Source organism: Camarhynchus parvulus, chromosome 29 (assembly GCF_901933205.1).
Source record: "Camarhynchus parvulus chromosome 29, STF_HiC, whole genome shotgun sequence".
NCBI lineage: Eukaryota > Metazoa > Chordata > Aves > Passeriformes > Thraupidae > Camarhynchus > Camarhynchus parvulus.
Genome location: NC_044599.1, coordinates 2,527,115 through 2,540,635, shown reverse-complemented (window position 1 = coordinate 2,540,635; position 13,521 = coordinate 2,527,115). Strand labels below are relative to the sequence as shown.

Below are 13,521 nucleotides of genomic sequence, written 5' to 3'. Positions count from 1 at the left end.
CTCCCGGAAAATGCGCTGTCATTCCAAAAACCCCCCAAAACACCCCGATTTTCCCCTCCCATGATCCAGAATTCCCCCAATCTCCGGGATGATGGGTTTGCCCCGCAGCCAGCGAGGGGTTAAACGGGGGAGGGATCCCGGGGGGGTTGATCCTCATTCCAGCCGAACTGGAAAGGTGAGGTAGGAAAAGGGCAACGCCTTCACCTGGGCAACACCTTCACCTGGAGCCGCACATGGTGCCGGCAGGTAAGAACTGCAGGAGAGGGATCTGGATCCCGGGATGTCCCCCCCTCCCGAAATTCCCGAGCCCTGGGGGGCTTCAGGGAGCAAATCCCAGGCACAGGGATCCGGACACGGCGGCACCGCAGCCCTGAAGTGAGGGACGGCGTGTGCGGCCCGACTGGGGCTCGGCCGGAATGTCGGGGCTCGGCCGGGCGTTTTCCAGCGGGATTTGGGGTGGGAGGGGAGGAAAAAGCCGGATCCTGCCACAGGGAGAGGCTGAAAGCAGGAAATCCGGCAGGAAAGCTGAGGGGGAAACGGGGAGCAAAGTGCTGCTCCCAGGGGATCATCCCAAGGTGAGGGAGAAGAATCGAGGGCGAGCAGCAAATTCCGCAATCCACCCGCTGCGGAGGGGACGGGGTGGCTGTAAAGGGGCTGCGGAGCACCCCAAAAGGAGCCGGGGGTGATGGTTTGGTGATCCCATCCTCCATCCGCCGGGAATGGGAGTGGGGGGGCTGTGAAGGCGCTGCCGAGCATCCCTAAAAATCTGTAGGGACGGTTTGCTCCTCTCCCGTCATCCAGACACCGGGAACGGGAATGGGGATGGGGATGGGAATGGAGGGGCTGTGAAGGCGCTGCCAACTCCCCTAAAAATCTGTAGGGACGGTTTGCTCCTCCCGTCCTCCAGGCTCTGGGAAGGGCAATGGGGATGGGAATGGGAATGGAGGGGCTGTAAAGGTGCTCCCAAGCACCCCTAAAAAATCGTTGTAGGCTCGGTTTGCTCCTCCTGTCCTCCAGGCACGGGGAAGGGGCACGGGAATGGGGATAGGAATGGGAATGGGGGGGGCTGTAAAGGCGCTGCCGAGCACCCCTAACAAATCTGTAAGGACGGTTCGCTCCTCTCCCGTCATCCACGCACCGGGAACGGGCACGGAAATGGGAATGGGGATGGGGGAGCTGCATCCCCGGCGCTCCTGGAAGGAGTTTTTGGGATCAGAGCAGCCGAGCCGGGCAGGGTTTCCCTTGGGAACGGCCCTGGAGCCGCTCGGCCGGAGCGCAGGAATGAGGAAGATGAGGGTTTTTCACAGCCCTGTTTTAAAAACACATTTAAATCCATCGGGATGGGAATGATTCACTGCCGCTGCCAGCCCCCCGCCCCTTTCCGGGCTGGATCCCGGCCTGGCACTGCCAGAAATGCCGAGGGGTTCGGGAAGCACCGGGGCCTTCCCGCGGCGTTTGGGTGATTCCTCCCCACGATCCCGAGGCCTGAGCAGGGAGGGATCCGTGGGGAGCATCCCTGTCCCGGGAGAGAGCAGGAGGAGCTCCCCTTCCACCACCACGTGTGGTTTGATGGAAATCAAACCCTTCCCTCGGATAAACTCGGCTTAAACCTTTGGTGAGTCCCAGCACCCCAATCCTCAGGCGCTGTGGGTCCCAGGGTTGCGGTTTTGGGGTGCTGGGGCCCAGAACTGGCTTGTTTTCCTCACTGGCAATGCCAGACTCTTCCCAATAAACCCTTCCCAAAGCTCAGCCCAGCCCCTGTTCCACCCAGCGGCGCCTTTTCCTCTTCTTGTCTTAAACCCCAGTTTATTTCGGGGAATTTAATCCCGGTTTTTGCTCTGAGGCCGCCCGGGAGCAGCAGCTGCTCCGTGGGGAGTCGTGGCTGGCTTTGGAAAGGCCCGGAGAGCTCTGCTGGGGGAGCCTCAGAGCAAAGCCGGGCTTAATGAGGGGCTGGGTTAAAGCAAAACCGGATTTAAAGCAAAACTGGATTGAAAACGAAACTGTTTAAAGCAAAACTTGGTGTCATTCAAAGCTGGGTTTAAAGCAAAACCGAGTTTAAAACAAAGCTGGGGTTAAAGCAGCTCGGGATGTAATGCAAATCTGTGTTTAAAGCAAAATCGTGTCTAAAGCAAACTCAGTTTAAAGGAAAGCTGGTTTTAAGGCAAAATCAGCTTTAATTCAAAGCTAGGTTTAATGAAAAGCTGGACTTAAAGTGAAGGTGGTTTAAAGCAAAATGAGTTTAAAGAAAAGCTGGGTTTAACATAGGACTGGACTAAAATAAAACCAGGCTTAAAGCAAAATTGTGCTGGAAATAAAATCGGGTTTAATGCAAAGCTGGGTTTAAAGCAAAGCTGCATTAAGGCAAAATCAGGTTTAAAACAAAGTTGGGATTAATGCAGAGTTAGGTTTCAAGCAAAGCTGGGTTTAAAGCAAAACAAGGTTTAAAGCAAAACAAAGTTTAAAGTGAAGCAGGCTTAAAACAAAGCAAAGTTTAATGCAGGGCTGGTTTTAAAGCAGAACTGCTCTTACAGCAAACCCAGGTTTAAAGCAAAGCTGGATTTAAATTAAAGCTGGGTTTAAAGTGGAGCTGATTTTCAGTAAAACTGAGTTTAAGGAGCAGGCGCCTGCTGCCAGCCCGAGCCCGGCTTTGCCGCTCGGTGCCGCCCCTCCCTGAGCCCTGCGGGACGGGAACGGGAACGGCCCGAGCTGCCGGGGACCCCAGACCCAATTCCCGGCGCCTCCAGACCCAATTCCCGGGGACCCCAGACCCAATTCCCGGGGCTCTCCTAAACCAAATTCCCACCTCCCCCAGACCCAATTCCCGGCTCCTCCAACCCCAACTCCCGGGGCTCCCCCCCAGCCCCAATTCCCGGCTCCCCCCAGCCCCAAATCCCGGGGCTCCCCCAGACCCAATTCCCAGCTCCCCTAAACCAAATTCCTGGCGCCCGACCCATCCCCCAGACCCGCACCCCAACCCTAACTCCCAGCGCCCCCAGCCCCAATTCCCGCCTCCCCCACACACCTAATTCCCGGCTAGCACCCAGCCCCCGTTCTCGGGGCTCCCCAGACATCCCCCAGCCCCAACTCCCGGGGCCCCACCCCAATTCCCCCTCCCCCAGCCCCAACCCCGCCCCACACCAAATTCCTGGGGCGCGCTAGCACCCAGCCCCGGCTCCCCCAGCCCGGCCTCCTCCCCCACACACCTAATTCCCGGCTAGCCCCAGCCCCAACTCCCGGGGGTCCCCCAGACCCAATTCCCGCCTCCCCCAGCCCCAACTCCCGGGGGTCCCCCAAACCCGCCTCCCCAGCCCCAACTCCGGGGTCCCCCAAACCAAATTCCTGGGGTGCCCCAGCCCCAATTCCCGGCTCCCCCAGCCCCAGTTCCCGGTGCTCCCCCAGCCCCAATTCCCGGCTCCCCCAACCCCAAATTCCCGCTCCCGGCCCGGCCGTGGCCCCGCCCCGCTCCTGCCCCGCTCCCGCCGCTCGATTTCCTCTTTTTTTTAAAAAAACCCAAACAAATGGGATTTGATTCGCTCCGACCGCGCTGAGTCACGGAACCCCCGCGCTCCGGAGCCGCCCGGCCCCGAGCCCCGGAGCCGCCGCCGGGACACTCCGGGGGTCCCCACCGGGCACAGCCAAGGTGGGTCGGGCAATTCCCGAGCTCCGGCCCCGCGTTTGGGGCATTTTCAAGGACTTTCAGGCACTTTGAAGGTCTCAGAATTTGGGAGTGAATCCAGCCAGGGACTGGTTCTTCCCTGCCCCGCCTGCGACCCCAGCCTCAGTAATTCCAGTGCGTTACTGGTGCTGTGCCACCCCCCTCGCGCGGCGCTTTTTGGGTTGGTTTGGGGGGAAATCACGACGTTTATCCCTATTTTTGGCAGCGCCGAAGGAACCCGGAGCCTCACCTGGAAGGAGGGATCTCAGCCCCACCTGAGCCCAGGTGATGGGGCGCTGAGTGGGAATTCACCGCTTTTATCGCTGTTTTTGGCAGCTCTGAAGGACCCCAAATCTTCCCCTGGAAGGAGCCGATGCGATGGAGGGAGATCAGCCCCACCTGAGCTCAGGTGAGCACCTGGAGCCGCCTCTCCTCGCTCTTCCCACATTCTCCACCCGGCTCAGCCCTCCCTGACCCCCCTCTCTCCCTGTCCCGAGGAAGACCCGACCACGCCGTACCTGAGGAAGGCTCCCACCCCGCCCGGCCATGAGGACGCCGACACCGCCGTGATCGCAGGTGAGGCCGCGGCTCCCGCTCCCCCCGGGGCTGAGCCCTGTGCTATAAATGGATTAACCAATTTGATTAATAAGGAGAATTTATAACAGAATTAAAATACAATGGTGAAAAGGCCACAAGCAAAGCTCAGATCGGCGCTGACCCAGGCTGGCGGTGCTGGGTGACACAGGGGGGGCACTCTGGCTCCTCTCCTCTGGGCATCACCCACAGAAAACTCTCACAAACTCTTTTGATACATTTCCAAGCTTTGGAGAGGGTTTCTTGCTTTCTTATCGTTGATCTTATCCTTTTAGCATCTTCATGAAGTCTTTCCTTTCTTGCTGCAGCTCTTGCTGAGAGTTTCCCCAAAAATGGTAAATAATTCACTTTGTTAGAGGAAAATCTCCTGCAAAATACATTCTAGGAGACACAGATTTATCTTATCAATGGTGCACATTGAATGCATATTGTTGGGCTTTGGTCAGACAAATAATCCTGTGGAATTAACATTTCGTTCAGGCTGGGATTTTGGTGAATATTGCTGTGATCTCATCAGAGGGAATTTCATATAACCCTCCTTTGGTGTGCCAGGATTTTCATCAGGTGAGATTACTGTAGCCTCAGCATGAATTTATACACATCATCTATTACAGGCTATGTTATAAATGGATTAACCAATTTGATTAATAAGGAGAATTTATAACAGAATTAAAATACAATGGTGAAAAGGCCACAAGCAAAGCTCAGATCGGCGCTGACCCAGGCTGGCGGTGCTGGGTGACACAGGAGGGGCACTCTGGCTCCTCTCCTCTGGGCATCACCCACAGAAAACTCTCACAAACTCCTTTGATACATTTCCAATCTTCGGGAAGGGTTTCTTGCTTTCTTATCGTCGATCTTATCTTTTTAGCATCTTCATGAAGGTTTTCCTTTCTTGCCGCCGCTCTTGCTGAGAGTTTCCCGAAAATGGTAAATAATTCACTTTGTTAGAGGAAAATCTGCAAAATACATTCTAGGAGACACAGATTTATCTTATCGATGGTGCACATTGAATGCATATTGTTGGGCTTTGGTCAGATGAATAATCCTGTGGAATTAACATTTCTGGAGATGAATATTCAGGCCGGGATTTTGGTGCATATCGCTGTGATCTCACCAGAGGGAATTTCCCGAACCTTCCTTTGGTGTGCCAGGATTTTCATCAGACGAGATTATCGCAGGCTGTAATAGATGATGTGTATCAATTCCTGCTGAGGCTACAGTAATCTCACCTGATGAAAATCCTGGCACACCAAAGGAGGGTTCAGGAAATTCCCTCTGTTAGGAAAATTAATCCACAAACACCAGAGGTTTATGTCCAAAAAGGAACCAGAGGAGTCCTTTTGCTTTATTCCAATAAAAGCAGAGGCCACGGGGCATTCCCCTGGGGTCTCTCAGATTTTTGGAGAATGCAGCCTCCTTTTTATCCCAATTTCCCTCTCTTTTTCCCCGTTTCTGAGGTGCTTGAGAGGTTCAGACTTCCCAGAACACCTGATACCAAAGATTCCCCTTTAATGTACAACCCTCCATTTTAATTTTAATTCTTATGGAATTTAGGGGGTTTTTCTTCCCGTTGTTTCTTTCATCTTTCAATGTCTAATTTCATTTATCAGCAAATCTAAAGTTTATTTGTAAAAGCAAATCTCTTTCTCCATCCATCCATCAGTGGAATCCTTCCCATTGTTTTTTTTTATCTCCCAGTGCTGGTTTTATCTCCTAGCAGACCCAGAGCTGGTTTGGAAAGACAAGTCCGCTATTCCTCTCACCTCTGGTGAGATCACAGCGATATGCACCAAAATCCCAGCCTGAATATTCATCTCCAGAAATGTTAATTCCACAGGATTATTCATCTGACCAAACTCCAGCAATATGCATTCAATGTGCATCATCAATAAGATAAATCTGTATCTCCTAGAATGTATTTTGCAGGAGATTTTCCTCTAACAAAGTGAATTATTTACCATTTTTGGGGAAACTCTCAGCAAGAGCGGCGGCAAGAAAGGAAAAACTTCATGAAGATGCTAAAAGGATAAGATCGATGATAAGAAAGCAAGAAACCCTTCCCGAAGATTGGAAATGTACCAAAAGAGTTTGTGAGAGTTTTCTGTGGGTGATGCCCAGAGGAGAGGAGCCAGAGTGCCCCTCCTGTGTCACCCAGCACCGCCAGCCTGGGTCAGCGCCGATCTGAGCTTTGCTTGTGGCCTTTTCACAATTGTATTTTAATTATGGAATTGTGAAAAAACGCCAATCACTTGTTTTTAAAATTTTACAAGTTTAATAGGAATAAAATGGTTATAAAAATAGCAATATAATTAGTGTGATAATAATTTGGACAATTTGGATTAGGACAATATGAGACAATAAAAACAAAGAGTTACAGACAGTCCGGGTACGTTTTCTGGGAAAAATAAGCCCAAAAAAGGACCCATGTTAACAGAGGATTAACCCTTAAAAGCAACAGCCTGTTGCATATTCATACACCTCATGCATGATGCATAAATTGCATTCAAACACAGGATTCTGTCTGCGCAGTGTCAGCTTCTTCCTTTGAATCCTAATGACATCGTCCTGTCTGAGTGAGGCAGAAAGGAGTTCGTTTCTCCTGAAAATGGAGCAATAAATTCTCTTTCTCTGAAAGATTTCGGTGTCCTGTGGCTGCCATTTCAGTGTGAGTCCTTTCTTTAGAAAAAAAGAATCCTACAGAGCACAGTTTCTATTTTTACATTTTGTTATAACCTAAAACCATATTTAACACACTGCTTAAGAGAATTAATACAGCATCACTTTCTAACATAACACATGTAATATTCATTTGAATATTTGCGAAAAGCCAATAATAAAATACGCATTTTTCACAGAATATATTCTCCTTATTAATCAAATTGGCTACAATACTGGAATAATTACCAATACAGCCGGACAGGACGTGCCTTGGCTTGTCTGGCCCTGCTGCTGAACCAAACAGCAGCAACTGTGGAGTTTCACCCCAGAGACACTTTTGGCTGTGGGATTTGTGGTGATTTCACCCCACAGACACTTTTGGCTCTATGGGTGTGTGGTGTTTCACACAAAAAAAGTTTTTTTTTTTTTTTTGTGTGGTGTTTTTCCCCCACAAGATTTGGGCGCTATGGGTGTGTGGTGTTTCACCCCACAGACACTTTGGGCTGGCTGTTGGTGTTTCACCACAGACACTTGGGCTCTATGGGTGTGTGTGTTTCACCCCACAGACACTCTGGGCTGGCTGGGCGCTGCTGAAGACAAGTCCAGGCCTGCAGGAGCTCTGGTGGTGCTGGGATGGAGCTTCCCCCCATAACAGGGGCTGCTCCTCAGGTTTATCTCTGCCAGAGAAGCTTTAAGGGATGGTGAAGGAAAGGAGTCGGTTCTGATGGAGGGTTTGGATCCAGAGGCTTTATTCTGGCCCACAGGCCTCTGAATGCAGCACCAGCTCCAACAGAACTCCCTGAGCCCGTGGTTGCTGCTCCTTTGAACCCCGGGAGAGGGGCAGGGAAGGGGCAGGGAGCCACCAAGCAGGGACAGGAGGGGAGGGACAAAGGACACCTGGATGGCCCAATGCCCCCCTGGGTTACAGGGCGTCCTTTGGATCTGCCAATCACTTCTGGAATTCCAGGATTGACAGACGGTGCTGGGAGGGGAAAGGAGAGGGGACTGACACACCTGGGAGGGAATTATCATGGGAGGGACCCGGGGTATCCGAGGCAAACCCTGACATCACACTGCAACAGATGTTTGTAAATTCCTGCTGAGCGCTGTGTTACAAATTGTTGTGTTGTGATTTCAGGGTTTACCTCAGAACCTCGGGTCCCTCCCATGATAATTCCCTCCCAGGTGTGTCAGTCCCCTCTCCTTTCCCCTCCCAGCACCGTCTGTCAATCCTGGAATTCCAGAAGTGATTGGCAGATCCAAAGGACGCCCTGTAACCCAGGGGGGCACTGGGCCATCCAGGTCTCCTTTGTCCCTTGTCCCTGCTTGGTGGCTCCCTGCCCCTTCTCTGCCCCTTCCCTGCCCCTCTCCCGGGGTTAAAGGAGCAGCAACCACGGGCTCAGGGAGTTCTGTTGGAGCTGGTGCTGCATTCAGAGGCCTGTGGGCCAGAATAAAGCTCTGGATCCAAACCCTCCATCAGAACGACTCCTTTCCTTCACCATCGCCTTAAAGCTTCTCCACAGAGGGAAACCTGAGGAGCAGCCCCTGTTATGGGGGGAAGCTCCATCCCAGCACCACCAGAGCTCCTGCAGGCCTGGACTTGTCTGCAGTGCCCAGCTGCAACATCCAGCTACCCAAAAGTGTCTCTGGGCTCATCCAGCCAGCCCAAAGTGTCTCTGGGCTGATCCAGGTAGCCAAAAGTTTCTCTGAGGTGAAATCACCACACACCCAGCCAGGCAAAAATGTCTGTGGGGTGAAACACCACACACCCAGCCAGCCAAAAGTGTCTCTGGGCTGAAATCACCACAGTTGCCACCTTTGGTCAAGCACCAAGAGCCAGACAAGCTCAGGCACGTCCCGTCCGGCAATATTGGTAATTATTCCAATACATCTCACCTGTCGCACGTGTGCTTGCCCTGCAGTGGTGATCACCCTGGTGTTCCTGACCCTGCTGACCGTGCTGGTGGTGATTGGGATTTACCTGTACCGGAACCAGGGCTCCTACCTCACCTACGAGCAGCCCGAGCCCGACACGGCCCCGCGGGAGGAGCCCCCGGCCAAGGACAAGGAGGAATATTTTATCTAAGGACACGCCCGGGGTCCACACAAGTCCCAAAATTCCCTGGAGATGGAGGCCTATGCGAATTTTCAGGAGTTAGGATGCTACCTGAATTCCCTGGCATCGGGGATCTGCTCAAATTTCCTGGAGACTGGGATCTACTGAAATATCCCAGAGCTGAGGATCTGCTGAAATTATTTGGACGTGAGGATCTGCCTAAATGGTGCTGGAGCCCTGGGGCTCTACCTGCATTTCCTGGCTTTGGGGTTCTGCCTAAATTCCCTGGATTTGGGGACCCACCTAAATTGGAAACCTGCCTAAATTCCCTGGGGTTGAGGTTCTGCCAAATATACTGGAGCTGGGATCTGCCTGAATCCCCTGGAGCTTGTGATCTCCCTAAATCCCCTGGAGCTGGGGGTCTACATGGATTTTTAGGAGTTAGGATGTTACCTGAATTCCCTGGTGTCAGGGATCTGCTCAAATTTCCTGGAGTTGGGGATGCACTGAAATATCCCAGAGCTGAGGAACTGCTGAAAGTTTTTGGAGGTGGGGGATTTATGGGAGCGCCTAAATGCTGGAGGGGGATCTTGCCTAAAATGGGGGAAACCTGCCTGCCTAAATGCCCTGGAGCTGGGGATGTTCAGGAGTGAGTACCTGAATTCCCTGGCATCAATTTCCTGGCTTTGGGGTTGTTCTGCTAAATGGGAACTGCCTAAATGCCCTGGGGGGTTTTTTTTGGGTTTATGAATTCCCTGGATTTGGGGACCCACCTAAATTGGAAACCTGCCTAAATTCCCTGGGGCTGAGGTTCTGCCCAAATATCCTGGAGCTTGGGATCTGCCTGATCTCCCTAAATTCCCTGGAGCTGGACTTCTGCCTAAAGCTGAGGATCTACAGGCTGATTTTGTTTGGTTTGGTTTTTTTCCTTAATTTATGAAGCCAACCATGGAAGGAATATGTGGGTGCCCAAGGGCAGGAAAAACCCCCAAAACCCCCTAAAAATAATAAGAGGAAGTTCCCAACGCAGCAGGAAAAAGCAAAGAAGTGAGGAAACCCCAGCTGGCAGCAGCCAAAGGGGTTCTCAGAGGCCCAACAGAAATTTGTTACTTCATTTAAATTTTCAAAATAATCTTTATTTTATTTTTGGTTTTTAGTATAAAAACTCCACAAGTTCAGTGCAGCACAGAGAGTCCGAGAGCCGAGCTCGGGAACAGTCAGGGACGGTCACACACACACACAGAACACAGATTCAGATTAAAGTGAAATATTTAAGATAAAATCGAATCTGAGCTCTTTCTTCATCAAGTAACAACCAAAAAGAAGAAAAGCACCCGACTGAGGATCCCTGAGGTGTTCCTCCCAAGCTCGTGGAGGTTTGGTTATCAATGCACTGACTAACACATTGATAAACCCATTCACAAATACCCCATTCATAAAACCCACCTCCAACCAGCCCATTCATAAAAATCCATTTAAAACCACCCCATTCATAAAAAAATCCATTTACAACCATCCCATTCACAAAAACTCCTCCAGAAACCACCAATTTACACCTCATTGATAACCCCCACACCATCCCGACCCTAAAGGGGAAACCCAAGGGATTTGGGTGCTCCCTGACAGTTCCCACCCCCGGCACATACGGAAACAGCCTCTCGGATTTAAGGAATTCGGGTGCGAAAAGACCAGGTTTGAGTTAAAACCAAGCGCTTGCTAATTAAGCATTAATTAAACCTGGCTCTAGCTGGAATGGGGAGGATCCCACGGGAGCAGCAGCACGGCCCTGGCACCGCTCATGGCTTTCATTGGAGCTGAAGTGCAAAAAACCCAAAATTACTGGGAAGGGGTTCAAAAAAATCCCAGGAAACAGGTTCCTGGAGGAAAAGGTGGGAGAGGGTGAGGGGGAACCTCGGCAGAGGCCAGGAGGGGCCCGGGTTTTGCCTCTGGGAAGGGAATTTTGCCTCTGGGGAGGAGATTTTCCCTGTGGGTGGAAGATTTTTGCCTCAGGGACGGGAATTTTTCCTTTTGGGGAGGAGATTTTTTCTGTTTCCTACCCAAAACCCACCTTTCGCAAAAAGAAGGGAACCCCGGATGGCTGCAGCAGAGGGATGAGGGCGGTGTGGAAGGGGAAACCCCTCCCCAGGGCTTAATTAGGCCATTGATTAATTAGAGCTGCGTGTAAATGAGGAAGGGGCGGGGCCGAGCTCACCCCCATTTGTGAATGAACCCCCCAAGTGACCAAACCCCCCTCCCATCACCCCCTTGTGTCACCTGTGGGGGAGGGGGTCCCCCCCAGCCCCTCCCCCCAGGTACCTGCCTGGGGACCCCAAAGGCGGGAGGGACCCCCAGCCCCGGCCCCCCCTCACCAGAGGCCGAAGCCCCCCCCGGCCCCCCCCGGGAAGCCCCCCTTGCGCGGGGGCAGCAGGACGGCGGCTCCGGGCGGGACCGGCACCGGGGCGGCGCCCGGGGGGCACCCGGCGGGCGGCGGCTGCAAGGAAACAGGGACGGGTCACTGTCGCGATAGGGCACGGGTCACTGTCGCGATAGGGGAGGGGTCACTGTCGCGATAGGGCACGGGTCACTGTCGCGATAGGGGAGGGGTCACTGTCGCGATAGGGCACGGGTCACTGTCATGATAGGGGAGGGGTCACTGTCGCGATAGGGCACGGGTCACTGTCGCGATAGGGCACGTGTCACTGTCGCGATAGGGGAGGGGTCACTGTCGCGGGCACGGGTCACTGTCGATAGGGGAGGGGTCACTGTCGCTAGATAGGGGATGGGTCACTGTCATGATAGGGGAGGGGTCACGATAGGGAGGGGTCACAATAGGGCACGGGTCACTGTCGTGATAGGGGAGGGGCACTGTGATAGGGGACGGGTCATTGTCGTGATAGGGGGTGAATAGGGGAGGGTCACTGTCGCGATAGGGGACGGGTCACTGTCGCGATAGGGGAGGGGCCACTGTCACTGTCACAATAGGGGAGGGGTCACTGTCGTGATAGGGCACGGGTCACTGTCATGATAAGGGAGGGGTCACTGTCGCGAGGAGGGGTCACTGTCGCGATAGGGGACGGGTCACTGTCGCGATAGGGGAGGGGCCACTGTCACTGTCACAATAGGGGAGGGGTCACTGTCTCGATAGGGGACAGGTCACTGTCACTGTCACAATAGGGGAGGGGTCACTGTCGCGATAGGGGACAGGTGACTGTTGTGATAGGGGACGGGTCACTGTCGCGATAGGGACGGGTCACTATCGTGACAGGGGAGAGGTTATTGTCACGATGGGGGAGGGGGTCACTGTCGCAATAGGGATGGGGTCACTGTCACGATAGGGATGGGTCACTGTCGTGATAGGGGAGGGGTCACTGTCACAACAGGGGACGGGTGACTGTCGTGATAGGGGATGGGTCACTGTCACGATAGGGGAGAGGTCACTGTCGCGATAGGGGATGGGTCACTGTCACGATAGGGGAGGGGTCACTGTCGTGACAGGGGACAGGTCACTATCACAATAGGGGATGGGTCACTGTCATGACATGAGGACAGCCAAGGTCACTGTCATGACAGGGGACAGCTGAGGTCACTGTCACGACAGGGGACAGGTGAGGTCACTGTCACAATAGAGGACAGGTCGCTGTCACAACGGGACAGCCGCGGCCGGTGTCACAGCCCCGGCGGGCTCCGGGCACACAGCGGTGTCCCCAGCCCCGCTGAGGGACAGCGACAGGGCTGGGACACAGCCCTGAGCCACCTGTGAGGGCTGTGGCACCTGGGCCAGGCGAGGGACACCTGGGGGACACCTGGGCTGCCACCTGGGGACACCTGGGGGACACCTGTGTTGTCACATGGGGGACACACTGTCACCTGTGCTGCCACCACGGGACACCTGTCACCTGTGCTGTGACACTGGGGACACACTGTCACCTGTGCTGCCACCTGGGGACACACTGTCACCTTTGCTGTCACCTGTGCTGTCACACTGTCACCTGTCCCCAGGCTCCAGGTGGGAATTCCAGGGGAGCAGGAACCTCTGAGGCTCCAGGAGAGGGGAACCCAGGGGAGCTGGGGGAGCAGGGCCAGGTGTGGGGACAGGTGAGGTCAGGTGAGGTCAGGTGAGGTCAGGTGAGGTCAGGTGGCCAAGGCCCCCCTTGCCCTGCTCCCCCCAGGGCCACCTGTGATCCCAAATCCCACCTGGAAGTGCCCAAAGCCACCTGGATGGGGCTGGGACTCACCTGGGCCAGGGCCAGGTGATCTTCGGGTCCCTCCCCAGCCAAATCCCCAAACCCCACAGATCCACCTGGTATCACCTGGATCCTGGCACTGCCACCTGTCCCAAACCTTCTCACCTGTCCCAAACCCCACAGACCCACCTACACCCACTGGGATGGTGGCAGTGCCACCTGTCCCAAACCTTCCCACCCAAATCCCCAAACCCCACAGATCCACCTGGTATCACCTGGATCCTGGCACTGCCACCTGTCCCAGTCCTTCCCGCCTGTCCCAAATCCCCCAGATCTACCTCCACTCACCTGGATCCTGAGTCCCACCTGTC

At 53.9% G+C, this 13,521-nt stretch overlaps 1 protein-coding gene across 5 annotated transcripts; it reads left to right on the top strand.

The window, feature by feature from the left end:
• Positions 1–183: 183 nt before the first annotated feature.
• On the top strand, positions 184–9,100 carry SMAGP (small cell adhesion glycoprotein). 5 transcript variants are annotated; one of them, XM_030967132.1, is made up of 4 exons: positions 184–246; positions 3,992–4,064; positions 4,157–4,231; positions 8,833–9,100. In XM_030967132.1, exons 2-4 carry the CDS (start codon positions 4,034–4,036, stop codon positions 8,994–8,996), a joined length of 270 nt encoding a protein of 89 aa, XP_030822992.1. In that variant the 5' UTR covers positions 184–246; positions 3,992–4,033; the 3' UTR covers positions 8,997–9,100. The 5 variants fall into 5 exon arrangements, with proteins under 5 accessions (XP_030822992.1, XP_030822994.1, XP_030822991.1 ...); XM_030967134.1 differs by lacking the exon at positions 184–246 and adding an exon at positions 520–575; XM_030967131.1 differs by lacking the exon at positions 184–246 and adding an exon at positions 1,483–1,615 and having other exon boundaries at positions 3,882–4,064.
• Positions 9,101–13,521: the final 4,421 nt, after the last annotated feature.